The sequence below is a fragment of the Oncorhynchus keta genome, chromosome 34 (genome assembly GCF_023373465.1).
Source record: "Oncorhynchus keta strain PuntledgeMale-10-30-2019 chromosome 34, Oket_V2, whole genome shotgun sequence".
Classification (NCBI taxonomy): domain Eukaryota; kingdom Metazoa; phylum Chordata; class Actinopteri; order Salmoniformes; family Salmonidae; genus Oncorhynchus; species Oncorhynchus keta.
Window position 1 is genome coordinate 56,016,850 of NC_068454.1, and position 21,007 is coordinate 56,037,856.

At 43.9% G+C, this 21,007-nt stretch overlaps 1 protein-coding gene across 6 annotated transcripts; it reads right to left on the reverse strand.

The window, feature by feature from the left end:
- Positions 1–419: 419 nt before the first annotated feature.
- Positions 420–20,870, reverse strand: LOC118367321 (peroxisomal targeting signal 1 receptor-like). 6 transcript variants are annotated; one of them, XM_035750659.2, is made up of 16 exons: positions 20,514–20,870; positions 18,291–18,447; positions 17,386–17,424; positions 17,098–17,218; positions 16,676–16,828; positions 16,430–16,514; positions 15,815–15,875; positions 15,254–15,376; positions 13,820–13,903; positions 12,602–12,721; positions 12,027–12,170; positions 11,771–11,841; positions 8,940–9,152; positions 8,534–8,699; positions 2,465–2,622; positions 420–2,177 (listed from the first exon to the last, which is right to left on the reverse strand). In XM_035750659.2, exons 2-16 carry the CDS (start codon positions 18,402–18,404, stop codon positions 1,937–1,939), a joined length of 1,893 nt encoding a protein of 630 aa, XP_035606552.1. In that variant the 5' UTR covers positions 18,405–18,447; positions 20,514–20,870; the 3' UTR covers positions 420–1,936. The 6 variants fall into 6 exon arrangements, with proteins under 6 accessions (XP_035606552.1, XP_035606550.1, XP_035606551.1 ...); XM_035750657.2 differs by having other exon boundaries at positions 15,785–15,875; positions 20,680–20,869; XM_035750658.2 differs by having other exon boundaries at positions 15,785–15,875; positions 20,648–20,869.
- Positions 20,871–21,007: the final 137 nt, after the last annotated feature.

Genomic DNA, 21,007 nt, shown 5'->3' on the forward strand with positions numbered 1-21,007 from the left:
TCAACTTTATACACCTGTCAGCAACAGGTGTGGCTTAAATAGCCAAATCAACTAATTTGAAAGGTTGTCCACATACTTTGTATAGTGTATTTGAAAGCCGAATACTTTCCTTGTGAATACGTATGTGAATGTACATGCCCCGCCTAAACCCCTTTGTACTTACAAGTACTTGTCCACGTGTAGTATGCTACTTACTATTCATAGAAAGAGCTAGATATGTGCAATTTAAAGTAGTCCCTCTAGCAGATACTCTTGGCTGAATAAACAAACTGCATTGAACATTTGCTTTTTCGTACTGTAAAAGCAGCCCAATCCTGGGTCTGTTTGGTCTATTTGGGTCTGCTATCCTGCAACTGGCCAAGGAAAATACAAATATGGGAAATACTACCCTTTTAAACATGAAAAGTAGGCTTAATCAATGAGAGGGCATTTTTGGAGTCAGAGCTTTATTGCTGAATATCATATTAATAATCATTACAGTATGGTTAACTATTTTGAAAACAGTACAATAATTATATTACAGACAATATGGCAAAAAAAGCATTATTTTACAATTAAGCTAATTATTTTACAACAAGGGCATTTGTCTGAAGAAAGGGTTGAGGGTGGGAAGAAGTGCAAAGACACCTCTTTCGGTATACCATCCCCTTTACACTGATGTCATCCTCTGTCCAAAGCCGAGTCATATTCATTCTTGCACACAGTAGCAACATAAAATGAAAACAAGCGTTTCTTATTGGACAAATTCAGATAGGTCCCTCCCCGTTTGCTTCCATTGGGTTACTACAAGCGAATACGACTCTGGTGTGTACAACTCATGTCAGCAGTCTCATTTCTCTTGAGTACTTCATTGATTGATATGTCATTGACTGGACTGAGTACAAGTATAATTCATTCTCTAAAATAACGAGAGAAAAAAAAGAAAGACACCGGCTCCTCAAGGACGGGAGTTCAGCACCCCTGCTCCAAAGCCAGATATCTAGATTACTGTAATGGTCTCTTTTAACCTTCAGCAATTGATTCGGAATCAGTAAGCCAGCTTTACAACGTTTGAACTTCATATTTTCAAGGGGGAATAAAAAAGGAAAAACAAAGATCCTCCAAACAAACAAGATCATATATTTTCTTTACATTACAGGAACATTCATCTCAACTTGATCTTTTGCTCGACCACCTCTGTGTTCAATTCCCCCTGGAAAACATAAGGTGCAAACTTTTCACTAGTATCCAATGTATACATTCCATGGTTCATAGGGCTGAATGAAACTAAGGGAGTCACGTGACTCCTCAGTTTTAATAGGCATGATGATGCCTCTGATTATGAGGAACACAAGAACATCCCTGCACCAGTTGCTGAGGACAGAGGGTAACTAACCAGACATCTGGGAACTAGCCTGGGTGCCAATCTGTTTCTGCTGTGTGTCAAACATGATAATGAAAAAAGTAGGAACCAACTGGAAACCAGGCTATGTCAGAGTGATCAGGGGAGGAAATAGTATGTATTCAATACACCTGGTATATACGGTGCATTTCCCTTGGTTGCTGAGACACATCAAAATGTCCTTCTCACCTCTCCTCCCTTTCGGCCAACTCTCCCCTTGTCACACATCATCCTACCTCTCTTCCTGAAGGGATTGGATTGGTATCAGGGTTGGTGTCAGTTCCATTTCAATTCAGGAAGTAAACTGACCCCAACCCTGGTAGTTATAAGCAAGATGGCAGAAATTCTACAAAATGGAGCTACTTCCATGTTGTTTATACTTATCCAATAATTTCAGGTTTATATGAAGTGCCTATAGGGTTAGGGCTAGGGGGTTGTTTGTGGACAGGACCTCTCGCTCTCCAACTCTCCCAGACACCTTTCTCCCCTAAGTGCGCACTCACACACTATCAACTCTCCTCCTGCCCCTCTCCCCCCTTCGGCCCTCCCACACCTTCATTCCCCCTCCCTCTGACAGAAGTAGGAGAGCAGCGTGTCGAGGTCTCGCCGGTCAGCCGCCGCGTATAGCGAGCTCTCTCCCATCATGCTTAAGGCCATGCGCAGGGTGGACCAGATGTTGTCGGACATCATGGTGGCCGCGGCACCCCCTGGGGCCCGGCTGGCACTGACCGTCTCGCCCTCCCCCGATGCCTGCCGCTGCAGGGACAGGGCTTCCAGGAAGTGCTCCACGGCCTCTCTGTAAACCAGGAAGAGAATAGGGGTCAACTTGAAATTGTAATTGTGGTGCATTGAATAGATTTGTATTATGGCAAAAATAATTATATTGTGAACAGTCAATACATTTAATAAAGTCCAAATTTCTACTCCTGGTATGACCTGAATCTACAACTTACCTTTGATGAACATAAGAAAGTGCAGTGTTTTAGGTGATTTTGATCAAATCTTATTTAAAAAAAATGTATTGTGTGAATTTTGTTCTTGCACCATTTTGTATCTCTGGCCACAAAAGGCTCTCCCTCTCACCTGTGGGCTCCTAGGTTGACACAGCTGATTCCCAGGTTGTACCGACTGCGGATGAAGCCTGGCTGCAGTTCCAGCGCCCTCCTGTAGGCGGCAACAGCCTCCTCTGAGCGGCTTCCATTGGCCAGGGTAGCGCCCAGTTTATTCCACAGCAGGTAGTCCTGAGAGAGAGGGAAACAGACAGAGGTCATGAGCTCCTGAATTAGTGTTGGATACATTGAGTTTCTCACACAGACGTATACAGAAAACTACCCTCTGCATTACGTAAACACCAAAAAAAAAAAAAAAAAAAAAAATAGATTTTGGACAAACCTACTTACTTATTTGCTGACTCTTACAAACCGGGGATCATGCACTTAATTTTCCTCACATACCATCCCCTTGTATGGCACAGTGCTATACGAGCACATACCATTCTGTTAAGAAAGAGTATGAGCAAAGGGTGGAAACTAAGAATAATGGACAATGAAGACCCTGACACTGACAAAGGTCATGTCAACCTAATATATGCCATTTAGCAGACGCTTTTATCCAAAGCGACTTACAGTCATGTGTGCATACATTCTACGTATGGGTGGTCCCGGGGATCGAACCCACTACCCTGGCGTTACAAGCGCCATGCTCTACCAACTGAGCTACAGAAGGAACCTGTACAGATCTGGAACAGTATTGGTACAGGGCAGCCTCAAACAGTTTGCAGCAGGACTTCTACAAGATCAAAGAGAAAACACAGCATAAGAAGCTCATCCTTGGACCACATCCCCACCCCATAGACGAGCAGCCCCATGAGGAGTGCCCCCCCCCCCAGCCCAGCCCTGAGCAAACCCAGGTCCCACATGTGCACTGCTCCTGCGTTGATCAGAGGGAGAAATGCGCCAAGCTGGAGACGAAGCTGGCGCAGCTCTTTGCTGTATCGAGCTGTTCAGAACACTCGAGACAGCAAAGACCCAGACAACAGACCAGCACAACAATACCCGCTGAACAAGACCCATGGAGCTGAAGGAGGAGAGAGACAGCTGTCTAGATGAGGGAGAACAGCCCACCTCAGACTCCCCAGGACAGCTGGTAAAGACAATTGTGAGAAAGAGAGAGTACATCTGTTCACTGCCACAAAAGGTGAGCTGAGTAAAATAGTTCAAGAGGGGGTAGTTAAGTATCTGTGAAAAAGGAAGGACAATCACAGAACAGAAGCAGAGGGGGGTAAATGCTACATGTGACTTCCGGCGCCGACTGAGATGGCCGCCTCGCTTCGCGTTCCTAGGAAACTATGCAGTTTTTTGTTTTTTTACGTGTTATTTCTTACATTAGTACCCCAGGTCATCTTAGGTTTCATTACATACAGTCGAGAAGAACTACTGAATATAAGATCAGCGTCAACTCACCATCAGTACGACCAAGAATATGTTTTCCGCGACGCGGATCCTGTGTTCTGCCTTACAAACAGGACAACGGAATGGATCGCATGCAGCGACCCAAGGAAACGACTCCGAAAAAGAGGGAAACGTAGCGGTCTTCAGGTCAGACTCCGAAAAAGGGCACATCGCGCACCACTTCCCAGCATTCTTCTTGCCAATGTCCAGTCTCTCGACAACAAGGTTGACGAAATCCGAGCAAGGGTGGCATTCCAGAGGGACATCAGAGACTGCAACGTTCTCTGCTTCACGGAAACATGGCTTACTGGGAAGACGCTATCCAGGGCGGTGCAGCCAACGGGTTTCTCCACGCATCGCGCCGACAGAAACATACATCTCTCTGGTAAGAAGAGTGGCGGGGGTGTATGCCTCATGACTAACGGGACATGGTGTGATGAAGGAAACATACAGGAACTCAAATCCTTCTGTTCACCTGATTTAGAATTCCTCACAATCAAATGTAGACCGCATTATCTTCCAAGAGAATTCTCTTCGATTATAATCACAGCCGTATATATCCCCCCCCCCAAGCAGACACATCGATGGCTCTGAACGAACTTTATTTAACTCTTTGCAAACTGGAAACCATTTATCCGGAGGCTGCATTCATTGTAGCTGGGGATTTTAACAAAGCTAATCTGAAAACAAGACTCCCTAAATTTTATCAGCATATCGATTGCGCAACCAGGGGAGGTAAAACCTTGGATCATTGTTACTCTAACTTCCGCGACGCATATAAGGCCCTGCCCCGCCCCCCTTTCGGGAAAGCTGACCACGACTCCATTTAGCTGATCCCTGCCTACAGGCAGAAGCTAAAACAAGAGGCTCCCACGCTGAGGTCTGTCCAACGCTGGTCAGACCAAGCTGACTCTACACTCCAAGACTGCTTCCATCACGTGGACTGGGACATGTTTCGTATTGCGTCAGATGGAAATATTGACGAATACGCTGATTCGGTGTGCGAGTTCATTAGAACGTGTGTCGAATATGTCGTTCCCATAGCAACGATAATAACATTCCCAAACCAGAAACCGTGGATTGATGGCAGCATTCGCGTGAAACTGAAAGCGCGAACCACTGCTTTTAATCAGGGCAAGGTGTCTGGTAACATGTCCGAATATAAACAATGCAGCTATTCCCTCCGCAAGGCTATTAAACAAGCTAAGCGTCAGTACAGAGACAAAGTGGAATCTCAATTCAATGGCTCAGACACAAGAGGCATGTGGCAGGGTCTACAGTCAATCACGGACTACAAGAAGAAACCCAGCCCAGTCACGGACCAGGATGTCTTGCTCCCAGGCAGACTAAATAACTTTTTGCCCGCTTTGAGGACAATACAGTGCCACTGACACGGCCTGCAACGAAAACATGCGGTCTCTCCTTCACTGCAGCCGAGGTGAGTAAGACATTTAAACGTGTTAACCCTCGCAAGGCTGCAGGCCCAGACGGCATCCCCAGCCGCGCCCTCAGAGCATGCGCAGACCAGCTGGCCGGTGTGTTTACGGACATATTCAATCAATCCCTATACCAGTCTGCTGTTCCCACATGCTTCAAGAGGGCCACCATTGTTCCTGTTCCCAAGAAAGCTAAGGTAACTGAGCTAAACGACTACCGCCCCGTAGCACTCACTTCCGTCATCATGAAGTGCTTTGAGAGACTAGTCAAGGACCATATCATCTCCACCCTACCTGACACTCTAGACCCACTCCAATTTGCTTACCGCCCAAATAGGTCTACAGACGATGCAATCTCAACCACACTGCACACTGCCCTAACCCACCTGGACAAGAGGAATACCTATGTGAGAATGCTGTTCATCGACTACAGCTCGGCATTCAACACCATAGTACCCTCCAAGCTCGTCATCAAGCTCGAGACCCCGGGTCTCGACCCCGCCCTGTGCAACTGGGTACTGGACTTCCTGACGGGCCGCCCCCAGGTGGTGAGGGTAGGCAACAACATCTCCTCCCCGCTGATCCTCAACACGGGGGCCCCACAAGGGTGCGTTCTGAGCCCTCTCCTGTACTCCCTGTTCACCCACGACTGCGTGGCCACGCACGCCTCCAACTCAATCATCAAGTTTGCGAACGACACAACAGTGGTAGGCTTGATTACCAACGTGACGAGACGGCCTACAGGGAGGAGGTGAGGGCCCTCGGAGTGTGGTGTCAGGAAAATAACCTCACACTCAACGTCAACAAAACTAAGGAGATGATTGTGGACTTCAGGAAACAGCAGAGGAACACCCCCTATCCACATCGATGGAACAGTAGTGGAGAGGGTAGCTAGTTTAAGTTCCTCGGCATACACATCACAGACAAACTGAATTGGTCCACTCACACTGACAGCGTCGTGAAGAAGGCGCAGCAGCGCCTCTTCAACCTCAGGAGGCTGAAGAAATTCGGCTTGTCACCAAAAGCACTCACAAACTTCTACAGATGCACAATCGAGAGCATCCTGGCGGGCTGTATCACCGCCTGGTACGGCAACTGCTCCACCCTCAACCGTAAGGCTCTCCAGAGGGTAGTGAGGACTGCACAACGCATCACCGGGGGCAAACTACCTGCCCTCCAGGACACCTACACCACCCGATGTTACAGGAAGGCCATAAAGATCATCAAGGACATCAACCACCGAACCACTGCCTGTTCACCCCGCTATCATCCAGAAGGCGAGGTCAGTACAGGTGCATCAAAGCTGGGACCGAGAGACTGAAAAACAGCTTCTATCTCAAGGCCATCAGACTGTTAAACAGCCACCACTAACATTGAGTGGCTGCTGCCAACACACGGTCATTGACACTGACCCAACTCCAGCCACTTTAATAATGGGAATTGATGGGAAATGATGTAAATATATCACTAGCCACTTTAAACAATGCTACCTTATATAATGTTACTTACCCTACATTATTCATCTCATATGCATACGTATATACTGTACTCTACATCATCGACTGCATCCTTATGTAATACATGTATCACTAGCCACTTTAACTATGCCACTTTGTTTACTTTGTCTACACACTCATCTCATATGTATATACTGTACTCGATACCATCTACTGTATGCTGCTCTGTACCATCACTCATTCATATATCCTTATGTACATATTCCTTATCCCCTTACACTGTGTATAAGACAGTAGTTTTGGAATTGTTAGTTAGATTACTTGTTGGTTATCACTGCATTGTCGGAACTAGAAGCACAAGCATTTCGCTACACTCGCATTAACATCTGCTAACCATGTGTATGTGACAAATAAAATTAGATTTGATTTGATTTGGGAGGGGTAGTTTCAGAGAGAAAAAAAGTAGGAATAGGGAAAGTTAAAAAGGGGAGGTAGACATACCATTTGAAGAGGAGGAAAGTAATAGACCCTTTTGGAATACCTAAAAATGCATCCCCCCAGTCTCCCTCCTTCCTTCCTTTAAGTATTTGACAGTCTATGATTAAAACAATGAGGTATGGTCCACAGATCTAATTGAATCTGAACAACCCTCTAACGAACAGAATATGGAAAAATATGACCTTGGCATCCCAAAATCCAAACCATCCATTTTTACATTTTAAGTTTGTTCACAGACTGTGTTTAACACCAAGAAAACATTTTACGATGAAATTGGCCCCCAACTCTCAACTGTTCACTGTGTCACCTAAATCAGATAGGCACATTCCTTCACACGATGTGGGAGGAGTGCCCTGCAGTTAAATGCTTCTGGATTTAAATATTCAATGCTTTGCATCTATTATGTTACTTAACGATGATAGCACCTTGAATATCTCAATCAGTCAGAGAAGATTACTGCTGGCAGGCAGCACTGCTGCGAAACAAATGTTGGCTTAAAGATGGCAACCACCTCACTCTCTCGCATTTAACCAGTGGATAAAGTTACTATTAGAAGTTATAAACAGAATTACCGACCGTGAGAATGAATGGTGCAAATCAAGGAACAATTGAGGCCTGGACAAATATACTTGACTCTCTAAAGAACAATCTCAGCTAAAGCCCCACACATAAACTAATTAATTAATTAATTAATTAATAAATATCTATATATATAATTAATTTTTTGTATGTGTGGGGCTTTAGCTGAGATTGTCCAGGCCTCAATTGTTCCTTGACTTGAGCAGCCTCAAACCGTTTGCAGCAGGACTTCTATTTGAACTTTTGTTACTTTCTTTGCTTTCAGGCCCACAGGGAAAGTGTGATACGGAGGAGGGGGTCTCTGGTCATCTTGGGAGAGGGCTGGGGGGATTGGCGGGAATGTAAGGGGTGACTCAAGGGATGGTTAAGTGGGAGGGGGACTGATAGGCAACTTCGGTTGCTGGATGGGAAGGGGTTATCTTTGTATGCATTTCTTTGTTTTTACACCTGTAACCCACCATCTGAAAAGAAAATCAAAGGTGGATCACAAGATCTTTTTACAATGGGATGGAGCCAATTGCTTTCCGGTAATGATTAGCATACAGATCAGAAATTTCTTCAAGGAAGCAAGCAAGGAAGGATGCAAGTATTCAAACACGTTTGAATTCATCAACTTTATGCTGTTTAAATAAAATTTGGCAAATCATAATCTAGTGTGTCTATTCTCCAAACACACATGAACCACAGATTGGTAAGAGTTACTGCTGTGAAGTGGATAACCTACTAGTGTACCTGTGGTGTGACAGAGAGGGCTGCTGTGAAACAGTCCACGGCCTTGTCATACTCCCCGCTCAGATTGAAGAGGACTCCCAGGCCACACTGTAGCTGGGGGTCGACGCGGGCGGGGTCAGAGTTCGCCGCACTGAGGAACAGGGACTGCACCTCTGTAAACAAAGAACTGAGAGTGGGGGAGGAAGGAGGGAGGCACAGAGATGGGGAAAACAGAGAAGATTTAACAATTGTAATATTTTAAACCAACAGATAGAATCCATGTTTTCGTAACATGAGAAAATACAGGAGAAAGTCCTGTATTGCATATTTAGCATTTCATTTGGTGTTATATTCATTAGGAGTTCTAAGTACCATTTTGAATATACATGCACACCAAATTTGTACACAACGAAAAAGGTCCACTCACTCTGGCAACAGTGAGCCAAATCTCTCCCGCTCTCTGGTCCCGCCGTCCTTCTCTCGCTCCCGTTCACTCTGCTCCAGGACTGGCCGGTACGCGGGGTTGTGCCTCAGCCAGTCGCGAAGGGTCTCACAGGCCTGCCTGTGCAGCGATTCGTTGGTGAAACTGACGGCCAGTGCCATCAGAGCGGTCAGGTTGTCCTTCTTCAACTCTATGCATCTAAACGGCGAGAGAAGAAGAGCGAGCAAGAGACAGAAAAAAAAAGAGAGAAAGGTGAGAACCCGAGAAAATGTTGTCAGCCAACACCAAGGCAACAAGTCATCACAGGCATCATGTAACTTCAAGGACTTCCTATTTTGCACCCAAGTTCATGCTTATCATAGCATCTTTGTATTCAAGCCACACATAAAACAGGTATTCATAAATCAAATAAGTACACACACCTCATGACATACTCTTAATGTCACACAGGAAACTACGTCCCAAACGGCACCCTTATTCTCCATGTCAGGCGTGTCAAACATACAAGCCAATTCAATGCGGCTCATGGGTGGTTTAACACCTACTCATTCAAGGGTTTTTCTTTATTTTTTTAAAACCATTTTCTATATTGTAGAATAAAAAAGTGAAGACAAACTATGAAATAACACAGAGTAAACAAATGTATTAACCAAAAAAGTTGAACAAATCAAAACATATATTATATTTCAGATTCTTCAAAGTAGCCACCCATTGCCTTGATGACAGCTGAGCACGCACACACACACGTGTGCACACACTACTTTTCAAAAGTTTGGGGTCACTTAAAAATGTCCTTGTTTTTGAAAGAAAAGCACATTTTTTCAAATTGATCAGAAATACAGTGTAGATATTGTTAATGTTGTAAATATTATTGTAGCTGAAAACAGCTGATCTACATAGGTGTACAGAGGCCCATTATCAGCAACCATCATTCCTGTGTCCAATGGCACGTTGTTAGCTAATCCATGTTTATAATTTTAAAAGGCTAATTGATCATTAGAAAACTCTTTTGCAATTATGTTAGCAATTATGTTAGCACAGCTGAAAACTGTGTTGCTGATAAAGAAGCAATAAAACTGTCCTTCTTTAGACTAGTTGAGTATCAGCATTTGTAGGTTTGATTACAGGCTCAAAATGGCCAGAAACAAGACCTTTCTTCTGAAACTTGTCAGTCTATTGTTGTTCTGAGAAATTAAGGATATTCCATGCAAGAAATTGCCAAGAAACTGAAGATATCGTACAAAGCTGTGTACTACTCCCTTCACAGAACAGCACAAACTTGTTCTAACCAGAAAAGAAAGAGGAGTGGGAGGCCCCGGTGCAAGTATATTAGAGTGTCTAGTTTGAGAAAGACACCTCACAATTCCTCAACTGGCAGCTTTATTAAATAATACCCGCAAAACAAGCCTCAACGTCAACATCGAAGAGGCGACTCCGGGATGCTGGCCTTCTAGGCAGACTTGCAAAGAAAAAGCCATATCTCAGACCGGTCAATAAAAGGAAAAGATTAAGATGGGAAAAAGAACAGACACCAGACAGAGGAACTGCTTTGCAGGACAGGAAAATTGTCTAATTCAAACACTTATCAAGAGAACATCCCTGGTCATCTCTACTGCCTCTGATTTAGCGGACTCACTAAACACATGCTTTGTTTGTAAATGATGTCTGAGTGTTGGAGTGTGCCCCTGGCTATCCGTAATTAAAACAGAAAAAGGTGCCGTATGGTTTGGTTAATATAAGAACATTGAAATTATTTAGACTAACTGTTGATACTTAAGTATATTTAGACTTTTACTCAAGTAGATTTTACTGGGTGACTCACTTTTACTTGAGTCATTTTCTATTAAGGTATCTTTACTCAAGTATGACAATTGGGTACTTTTTCCATCACTGATCATTACACAAGTGCATGTTGTGCTGGGGCCAATAAAAGGCCACTATAAAATGTGCAGTTGTGTCACACAACACAATACCACAGATGTCAAGTTGAGGGAACGTGCAATTGGCATGCAGACTGCAGGAATGTCCACCAGAGATTTTGCCAGAGAATTTAATGATACTTTCTCTACCATAAGCCACCTCCCAACATTGTTTCAGAGAATTTGTCAGTATGTCCAGCCTGCCTGACAACCGCAGACCACGTGTAACCAATCCCAGCCCAGGACCTCCACATCATGCTTCTTCACCTGCGGGATATCTGATATCAGACACCCAGACAGCTGATGAAGCCAAGGAGTATTTTTGTCTGTAATAAAGCTCTTTTGTAAGGAAAAAAACTCCTTATTGGCAGGGCCTGGCTCCGAAGTGGGTGGGCCTACGCCCTCCCAGGCCCACCAATGGCTGCACCCCTGCCCAGTCATGTGAAATACATAGATTAGGGCCTAATGAATTTATTTCAATTGACTGATTTCCTTATATGAACTGTAACTCAGTAAAGAAACTGTTGAAATTGTTGCTCAGTATATAATGGACCTACATTTATACAATTTTCTCACCTCTGTCCAGCTTGCTAACAATCACCGAAACAAAAGCTAAAATCAGGTAGCAAAAAAAAAAGTTTAAAAAACAATGAACAGAGGAAATGTTTTTTGCACATTTTGACAGCAAGGAAATAACACATTTTCAGTGTGGCCCTCTGGACCTTGTTGAAGACAGAATGCAGCCCCCAGAAGAAAATAAGTTTGACAACCCTGCTCTATATGGTGCACTCCTTTTGTCCAGAGCCCTATGGGTGCCTTATATAGGGAATAGGGTGCCACTTGGGACACACTAGGGACTTCTCTCCAGTCAGTGAGGCTGCTATTCCATCTCTTTACCTGCGGAGGGCACTGATGGCTGCAAACTCTTGTTCGTTCTCTGCCTGACAGGTTCCCAGATATTGCCATGCCTAAAAAAAAAGAAGCGGGGGGAGAAAAAAAAAGAGTGCTTAGTTCTCTTTACCTCTTCACCCACCTAATGCTAGCAGAGTAGGAAAGAACCCCCTTAGTCGCCAGCGCTTGTTAGCCAGAAATAATTTCACCTTGAGATAATATTATATCGGAGTTATTAATTAGAAATTAATGAGTGTCTCACCAGCTGGTTGTCTGGTTCTCTCTGTACGGCACTCTCAAACAGGCGCACGGCCCCAGGGATGTCCCCTGCCTCCATCCTCCTCACCCCCTCAGCAAGGGGGTCCTGGTGGGACATGTACGGGTTGTCCTCCTCAAACTGGTACCCCTGGAGGGTGTGAGAGAGCGAGGGAGGGAAAGAAAGAGAGAGAGTTGAATCATGAACAGCAATTTAGCAGACAAGACCAGGCAGATTTTTATTTAGCCTGGACAGGTAGAAATGCTGAACTTATTCATTGTGATCTGAAAGGCAAAACTTAACCTTAACTAAAAACGAACCCTTATTTTAACCAGGTAAGTTGACTGAGAACACTTTCTCGATTACAGCAACAACCTGGGGAAGAGTTAGAGGGGAGAGGAGGTGGGATGCATGAGCCAGTTGGAAGCTGCGGATGATTAGGCGGCCATGGACACCGGGGTTAACACCCCTACTCTTACGATAAGTGCCATGGGATATTTTTTTTTGACCAGAGTAAAGAGTGCCTCCTACTGGCCCTCCAACACCTCTTCCACAGGTGGATAGGAAGCTATGTCAAGTACCTTGTCGTAGGAGCTACTGAGCATCTGGTCAAAATCGGAGAGCCAGGGGTGACTTTCTGCATCTCGCTTGGCCATCTCCTCCCACTCCTGCTGCAGCTTCTCCCAGAAGTCCAAGTCACTCTGATACAGAGGAACAGTTACAGTGTCAAAGTCAGAGGACAAATGGAGGTGCTGGGCATCTCCATCATATCAGTTGCTGTGGGAAACCCCCTAACATTAACATTGGTCCAAATGACTATTTTTATGGGATGCCCAAGGGTCAATGTGAACTTTGATAAAGGTTCTATATACAGTGTACTTTAAGCCAATGTAATTAATTACCTGATGTGTGAAGTGAAAATGTGCAATGGCATTATTACTGCAATATAGTATATGTAAAGATATTAATACATACTGAACACAAATATAAACGAAACAGGTAGTGTTGGTCCCATGTTTCATGAGCTGAAATAAAAGATCCCAGAACCTTTCCATACGCACAAAGCTTATTTCTTTCAAATGTTGTGCAAAAATGTGTTTACATCTCTGTTAGTGAGTACGTCTCCCTCCTTTGCCAAGATAATCCATCCCCCTGACAGGTGTGGCTTATCAAGAAGCTGATTAAACAGCATGATCATTACACAGGTGCACCTTGTGCTGGGGACAATAAAAGGCCACTAAAATGTGCAGTTTTGTCACACAACACGACAGATGTCTCAAGTTGAGGGAGCGTGCAATTGGCATGCTGACTGCAGGAATGTCCACCAGAGCTGTTGCCAGATAATTGAATGTTCATTTCTCTACCATAAGCCTTCTCCAACACCCCTTTAGAGAATTTGGCAGTGCGCCCAACCGGCCTCACAACCGCAGACCACGCGTAACCACGCCAGCCTAGGACCTCCACATCCGACTTCTTCCCCTGCGGGATCGTCTGAGGGAGTGATGAGGACTATTTCTGTTTGTAATAGAAGCCCTTTTGTTGGGAAAAACTTGTTCCGATTGGCTGAGCCTGGCTCCCCAGCGGGTGGGTCTGGCTCCCTAAGTGGGTGGGCCTATGCCCTCCCAGGCCTACCCATGGCTGCACCCTTGCACAGCCATGTGAAGATTAGGGCATAATGAATTGATTTGGGCAAAGGCTGGAATTATTCTTGATAAATACAATTTGGAAGATGTTTAAAAAGACGTTTATGATAATTATTATGTTATCTTTCCTATTGTATTGTTCTGCATCTCTCTTACCTCCACAGCAGCTTTAGCTTGCTGGAAATCTGGACCTGCAGTGGCAAACTCATCTACCCATGATTCTGCTGACTCCACTGAGACCTGAACAGGAAGGAAGAGGTAGCAATGGCAGATGTGGACACCAAGTTGTCCATAACTCGATAACAACACTTAAAGTGGGACTTTGAGGTTGTGACAGTAAAGGAGAAGCAGAAAAAGATGGGGAAGAAGGATGAGTGGAAGACAAGGTAAAGGAATGGGAAGAAGTAAAACATCAGAGAACCACACCCATTCCCTTTCTCCCCTACAATTTACATACCTTCAGTGCAGGTCATTTTTACTCCTTCTCTAAAAGTAGTCGCTATAATCTAAATGCAAGTTTAATCAGCAAAAACAATGCATCTTCCTTGGGTTTACAAAGTGCTAAGAAACTACGGGACAAACTAGTGGGCACAACCTTCTGCCACTAAAAACAGCCATCCAACTGCCGCAAAAAAAGGCAGATGAAAAATATAAATCAGCACAACTTTCTTGACAGAAAGACGGTTGCGGAGCCACTGGGCAGTGTTGCCATTGCGTCAGGGGTCCTACCTGCTTGACGACAGAAGCCCATTGATGTGCCTGTTTAGCCTTAGCTTTGGCAATCTTCTTATCCCACTCTTGGGTTGTCGAGGGTAAAGTCCCTCCCCCAGTCTCCTCCAGGAACTATGGCAACCAGGGAGCGGAGAACGGGGGGAGGCGTGATTGTTTTGTCGCAGGTGTGAGGCATTGGGTTTTTGTTTTGGGAGAGGTGAGGACGGAGGAGTTTTAATTTGGTACAAATGAATGGGGATTGTTAATCGAAGGAGGGGAAAGCCAAGAGTTCACGGCAGGGTCGAAGGTGGAAAAAAATAGATGTCACAGTTAAAAAGAGCAACCATGAGAACTCCTATGACTACATACACCAGGGCTGGGATCTAATTCAGGAAATTACTTGGAATTCAACTCATGATGAAAACAATACAAAAATGCCTATTATATTATTTTTCAATCCTATACCGGAATTGAAAAATAATTTCCCACAACCCTGTTAAAAACATACGACTTCACCTGATAAGGGGAACTGGAAGTCTGATTCAAGACGGGAACAGCTATGATGATTTTCATTGGCAGAAGTTGGCTGATAGAAATCACATGTATTGAAAGGATAATGCTCTCTTTTCCACAATAAATGATTTCTACACATACCATTTCCAAATTATACATTGTATAGCCTAGTGCAAGGCTCACATACAGAAAAGTTCATGGCCATCACTTGGTTATGTAGTTAGTAACAATTGCAGGGGTCTGCACCAAATACTGGGATGTGGGGGGTCATGAGGCACAAAATGAGGACGCTTGAGCCAAGATGGCTCCCAGTAGGTTGACAGTTGCACCCTTCCCCTTGTGTCTTCAATGGAAGTTGGGTCCTACCTGGTTGAGGTTGGAGGCCCAGTTCTGAGCCTCCTTGGCCTGAGCTCTATCTGTGTGCTGTTTGCCTGCTCTGTCCTCCACTGTGACACTGCCCTCGCCAATCTGCCTAATGAACCGCAGGAACTACAGTGCAACACAACAACAACATAACAATGACACAATATCCAATATGGCTTATGGACCTAGATTGGTCATGAAATCAGTTTGTGCTTTAACCAAATCACAAATAATGACAGAGGACTTGGATACCACACAAACAGTTCTGAAGACCAGGTTGTAAAGAGTCACTATGCTATTACGGTCCATCACAGCAAAATGCTTTCCCATGAAACATTTTGATGTCTAATTGACTACAAAGAAGCGTCTCTCACTGAACAATTCAAAAGAAACGGCTACAACTACAATTATCCTGTTATTGCAAAGCTACATTACTTCTATGGGCAAAGAATGGGGAAAGGGTATGGGGATAGATATGTAGAAAAAAGTATGAAACACACGCGACACGGAAATAACACACACACACACACACACCTCAGTGTTCTGTAACTTGGGGTCATTGACCTTTGCGACCAGCTCATTGGCTGTTTGCTTCAGCTCGTCTCCTGGTAGGTACTCTTTCGTCCTATTGGATATACAAACATTAACATCAAAGGGTTAATTTAAACAGCTGACTGAGTATCAAACAGTGATTATTTTAAAGAACAAGTGGGTTAAAGAGACCATGTACATTTTACATAATCACACTGTATCCTTGTAAATATATTGGAATTGAAATGCATTGTCTCTTTTCACAATACATATCCAATAAGGATGGAATCAAAAGACTTTTGAATACCTAATTAAATGACTGCTACTTACGGAGTCAACGCATTACATACACACACTAAAAGCCTGTGTGCGGGATTTACTGGCTTTAATTGTCTTTCTTGACTTAAGAGTTATGCAATGTCTTCAATTCACTAGCACAAAGCTATGTTACGGCCAAAGCCCTTATAAAGTGAACGCAACAACACAGAGTTCTGAGAGGACGACGTCAAGGATTTTAAGACACACTTAGCGACTCAACATCACAATGGCACCATCTTCTCTGGAACATTCTTAAGGTTTCTCCGAATGTCGCTGTATCTATCTACGTGCCCCTTGCTCTCCTCTTTTTCTCTATCTCTCCATTATTACCAGTCTTGCTCCCTCTCTCCCAGGTCTCCGAGCCATAGCTTCTCCTCTGACTGCTCCAGATACTCCTCTGCCCAACGCCCGGGATCTGAGAAAGAGAGAAGAGAGAAAGAGAAGAGAAAGAGGGGAGAAAGGGAAAGAGAGTAAGATACAGATTATTTCTCTACATGTTAGAAGTTGTGGCCACAAAGTACATTCAAACAAATGGTTGGCAATTGTGCCTACCATTGACATTCCAAAACAATGTACCTGTGCCATCGGTGATAAACTCTCTGGTCCAATCAGCGTCGGCCGGGTCTCCAAGTCCCGCCTGCCCCGATGAGGCGGCGGCAGCGGCATCTGCTCCCGACAGAAACTCAGACGTCCAATCACCAGACAGGGCCAACGCAGCCACACCCGGAGCTACGGACAGGACAGGAGGGAACGGGTGTTGTTTTCTTCACACGTTGGTAAAATAAAGTGTGTTTTTCAGTGTAAGTACTTGGATGGAAGGGACAGGAAAACATAATAAAAAGGTGTCTTGAAGTGTCAACATATGTTCCAAAACCTGTGGGGTAACAATATGGAAGTGCTGCCAGGCAGCTGGACAGGCACACCGCAAATCTTTAATAGTGTTGCTTCTGCTGCGTTGGAGAGTATAATAGGGTATACCATTACTGCTGTGTGTGTACCTCTCTGTGGAGCCTGTCTGTAGCTCTGCTGATCAATCTGCTGCATTTCCTCCAGTAACTGGCCCATGTCGAAGCTGTGAGGGGGCCGTGGAGGCGCTTGCTGCATGAACTCATTCACCAACTGGGACACACACACACACGCAGAAGAGGTCATCAAACGCTAGCCTATTCAATAACAATTATCAAACTTCATGAATGAAACGTGCTTTCATATTCCTTTTTTCGGAATATGAAGACTGAGCACAACAGTTCGAATCAAGAGGACTGGGAAGGTAATATGAGACTGACCTCTTCTTCTGTTGCTATTTCAATGGGTGTAGGGGGAATCTAGGAGAAAAAGAGGGACGAAAGTGATACTGTGAGATATATTTGTGAAAGCTATAGTACAACTAAGTTGCAGTATCTTGTCTAAGTTGTCAAGGTCATGGTTGCTCCACTACTACAGCTGAAACGGCTTGACCAAGTCAAAAGATCTGACCCATATTACAGGCGCAACATTTTTATCTTCCTATAGCGAATTGCCGGGACCACATTTTACATTCAGAAACCATGTCGGGTCGCATGTCGTTAACCATTTGTTTACACTTTGTTACCTCGTTGGCTAGCTAGCTAATAAACTGTTAACTTTACCAGTATAGCCAAACATTTGGGGGCACAGAAAGAAAGGAAAATGCATAGGTTCTTCAGGAGATCAAAGATCATAGAAATCACAAACCTGATATTTTTATAGAGACAGTGTACAATTTTAAATGTAATGCATCTCAATAGGAAAATAGTGCTTTTACACAATGTAGAAACCTAATATTCCACAAATTACTTAGTAATTTCATTTGAACTTTTATAATAAATGTCTTTACAGTGTTACATATTAATTTATAGGGCATAACATGTGCTTAAAGTAGATAGAATTCATATAGGCTGTATCTCAATCATTTAAAAAAATCTCAGTTCTGATGCTCATAAATTTCATGTCGTGCTCATAACTTAAAAATAAATAAATAAATTGGGAGCACCAGTGTTACCAATGAAAATGTTACATTTAGAGCCCTGGATGGGCCCCACCATTGACCAGTAAAAATAACTCTCAATGCAACATGGTCAATAACAAACAAATAATATACAAAACATAAAAAATGGATTACAGTACATATTCCATACATTCTTTATTCTAATTTCTATAGGTGACTACTCACAGTGGGCGTTGACCTGTGCCTCCAAGCTCCTCCCTCCTGGGTCATATGACCCGTCAGCTTCATGAGAGGATTGGCTCCCCCACACTCCCCCTCCACCAGCTCCCGCATCGCCATGGCAACAGCGGGCAGCGGCGTATCCAATCAGATCACCTTAGAACTGAAGAGAGGAAAAAGTTAAAAACATCGACTTATCCATTAAATGATGGATGGAATTATCTGAACATTCCAAACATTTTACATCTAATTTACTCAGTTTGATAATATCACATTCAGGATCCTGCCTGGGTGCCAGACGCTTTCTGCATTTGTTGAGGTGCCTAACAAGACAAAACATGTGAGCTATTAAGCAGAGATAGACCGGCACTAACACTATCCATGGTCCCATGCAAGACAGCTAGGGATAAACCATTTGAATACAAAGAGGGCGTACCGGTATCAAGAAAAACATAAGAAAAATGTGAATGTCCACTCACTGTTGGGCAGTCCTTTACCTTCCTACTACAGCTAGGCTATCCTTTTCTCCAGCTCCTGTGCGGTGTTTGGACATGCGTCATCACTCTTTTCAACCTTTCACATCAATCAAAGCAACAGGAGAGAGCTGTTTGAGATATATGGAGGTCTATTTGAGAATGAAAGGGCTAGCTAGGCCAAATTGAAATCTCATCCCGGGTGCCCAATGACTCATGGTCCTCTCCTAATCTAACATGCTCTATCTGTTGGATTTTAACACACACACACACGCACACGCACACGCACACGCACACGCACACACGACTGATGCCCTCCAAGGATACCAAAAATGAAGCAAGAAGTCAAAGAATGGCTCCACAACAGGACTGAGTAAAAATACCCTTGAGCTTCACTTTCACTCTTCCAACTGGCTTTTCAGTCTAACTCACTCTTTAAATACACACCTGGCCCTTTAAGTGACAGAAAACATTCAAGGGTGACAACCAACAGTCAATGCAACTCCCTCTACTGCAAAGCTGTAGTAATATTCCCCGATCCACAGTCCTCTCCCCCACAACAGTGTGTCACTGCAATCAAATGTCGGAGAGAGAGACGAACCTGCTGTTCACATAGCAGACCTACTATCTAGGCCAACAACAGATGTACATAGATAGTGGCCTACTCAACTTCACTAAACCTCTCAGACAAACACAATTATGACCATTTCTATAATGCAGTCAGTCCTGGAGCTGAGAAGTTAAGCCCTTTCCCATTCCACCATTTTACTACAATTCAAGAATGAACAGAACCAGACACACAACTGCAGGTAACCTTGCCACAAAAATAAGGGGAGACAAGGCTGTACCCTGTCCACAGGTGGTCCAGTAGCTACACTAGGGTTTAGATTTAAGGATTTCTTTCCACTGACCCAAACAGATTCTGTACGATTAGGGCCTTGGTAAGAGGATTATAGACAGATATTAATAAACACTGTCACACACACACACAAAATACAGTGGATAGAAGAGACCATCTTAATGAATATGTATGGTCCCAAAATGAGTGAGTGTGCAGGGGTTTAATTCAGTTAGTAGGTATTCATTGTTGTGTCAAACTTGGCACTGTATGACAGCATGCTGTAGCTATATTGGCTCTACAGCAAAATATAAGTTGGCTTCTCAAGTTGAGACTGTGTGCATGAAAATGTTATGATGAAGGTATGATGCTTTGTCATGTTGAAACATAAGGTTAGCACTGCTATGCTTTTGCCCGAAAACCACCAGCTGAGAATTCAAAGAGCACCATAAAGCGAACCATTGCCATCAGATAGCAGTAGGTACTATAGATACTATCTACTATACTGCACACATCCCACTACACCATGGCAATAGTCCTTGCACAAAAGTTAAGAGGGAGGCATGTCTTAGACAATTTTCGATGTATAAGGTCGCATTACATAAATTAATGTCCTCCCAACTAGCACTGTAACGATAAACAGTGACTTTACACAATATATGTACTGTATGCCAGCTAGCTAGCTAGCTAGTTAGCTAACGTATTTAGCGTTTAGTGGGTGTAGCTAGCTAATTATGGTTAGTTAGAGAGCGTTGAGCTTGCAAAATACATTCAGTAAAACATTGAACGCTATCTAGTTGCGTGGCTAGCTACCGGTTTGCTACAATGCATGTTGATGACCAAATGCTAGCAAGTTAACAGTTAGCTACAAAAATGTGACAGACCATTATTCGACTGAGAGCATAATGTTCTACTCACCACAACCTACTGCTGACTGTAGACCTTCCTACCTTCCTACTATCCTCTTCTCCTAATTGTCTACTTTGAAAATAATAAATAGCTGGCACATTAAGACACCAGCAAAGCTACTGAGTGTGAAAGTAAATCTTTACCCGTGTTTATTAGCGCGTGTCTCTTTATTTACCTCCTGCTCTTTCCCCCATGACCCACAAAAATCTCCACAGACGCACAGCTAATCCTGCAAGGCGTATTCTCAAACAGCGTCGACGTAGCCGTTGACTGACAGACAATACGGAATGTGCGCAGAACGAGTTTGTGCGTGTGTAAACGCTGCAGATCGACGTTGCCATTTATGCCAAGGAATATTATAACATTCTCATACTGTTCGATTAAGGTGCAATCTCTGGCTACATTGGTGAAACAATTTAACGAAAGGGGCGTAAAAATTGACCTTGATTGACAGTGGCGAAGTAGGCTAGAGGGAAAGCAAGGTTTGCGTATATTATTGTGCA